Source organism: Trichinella spiralis, assembly GCF_000181795.1.
Source record: "Trichinella spiralis strain ISS 195 chromosome Unknown Scfld4891, whole genome shotgun sequence".
Taxonomy (NCBI): Eukaryota; Metazoa; Nematoda; class Enoplea; order Trichinellida; family Trichinellidae; genus Trichinella; species Trichinella spiralis.
Window position 1 is genome coordinate 1 of NW_003531830.1, and position 1155 is coordinate 1155.

At 40.3% G+C, this 1155-nt stretch overlaps 1 protein-coding gene across 1 annotated transcript; it reads right to left on the reverse strand.

Annotated features, from left to right (window-relative positions):
* Positions 1 to 669: 669 nt before the first annotated feature.
* Positions 670 to 1076, reverse strand: Tsp_15493 (conserved hypothetical protein; the record flags this gene model as incomplete). The annotated part of the gene is made up of 2 exons (XM_003367069.1): positions 670 to 745; positions 820 to 1076. Coding segments are annotated over 2 exons (333 nt in total), but the record flags the coding sequence as incomplete, so codon positions are not given.
* Between the last annotated feature and the right edge of the window lie 79 nt (positions 1077 to 1155).

Consider the following 1155-nt stretch of genomic DNA (forward strand, 5'->3'; position numbering starts at 1 on the left):
TTTGATGGGAAAATTGGAAGAATAACCAAAATTTTTTCTTTTCCGTCTTCCCTGGGAAAACCGTTTGGAATACCTTTCTTCGAACCATTTGTTAATTCTTGTGCCCTCCCAAGAAAAATGAACAGACACAATTCAAAACACATTTTCTCTTATTCTGTTTCCGGTTTTGGGAATTTTGAGACGCGTTTTCCAATCCCCAAAAGAGAAATTTTTTCTTCTCGGCCAGGTCCGAGAATATGGGATATTAAATGCCATTCCAACACCGGGCTTTGAATAACACTACACAGGGTGGAGCATTTTTAAACCGTTTTCCCGGGACCAAACGTAAATATTTAATCCTCCCATATTCCGCTCCCACAAAATTTTTTCCCAGCCCGTTTTCCAAATCCCCACTTGATTTTGTTTATTTACCGGTTAAGTTTTTGTTAGGGCTCTTTCAAAGTGTTCTTTCAATAAAGGAGGTTGAGGGGTCTCCCAAATTTCTTCGTTTAGGATGGTCAATGCAGTTTTCATAATTAACCGCATTTCAGAGTCAATCCCCGAATAGCAGTTTCTGCATTCCCAGATAACAACGATCGTAAATAATTGAATTTTTCAATCGGCGACAAATTTGAATTGGAGTTGATCGTTGCCTCAAATTCATCATGAAACCGTTGCTAATCATGGTACTCACCATTGAACTTCTTTATCTCCATCTTTGGAAGTCGCACGTTCGAGCTTCCGGCTTGAGAAATTGGCATAGACTCTGTAGATTTCACGTTCAAGTTCACGTTCCTTGTTTTCCACCTTGATTTTGAACTCTGTTATGTCGGCACATACAGTTCCTTTTTCTTCAGTATAACATCAATTGCTTTCTGGTCCATAGAGTTATCGAGCAGCTTTTGTGATAATTTCCTCATATCTGGAGGATGGGTCCATAAAGCTTTTTTTTTTTTTATCCCGTCTTGTTTCAGCACTACCATCTGAAAGCTGCTTCCATGGTTTTCCATGGGCAGTCTTTTAGCCAACGTACCCTGAGCAGCTCCTTCGTTGGAGCCAAGTTGTCCATAGTTGACAATCTTTTTAACTGTTTCTAACTGCAAATAGCGGTGCAAACTAACCTATCACCACTTGAGAAGTAACCTGGTTCTCCCAAATCCGCCCTCTTTCTCCCGG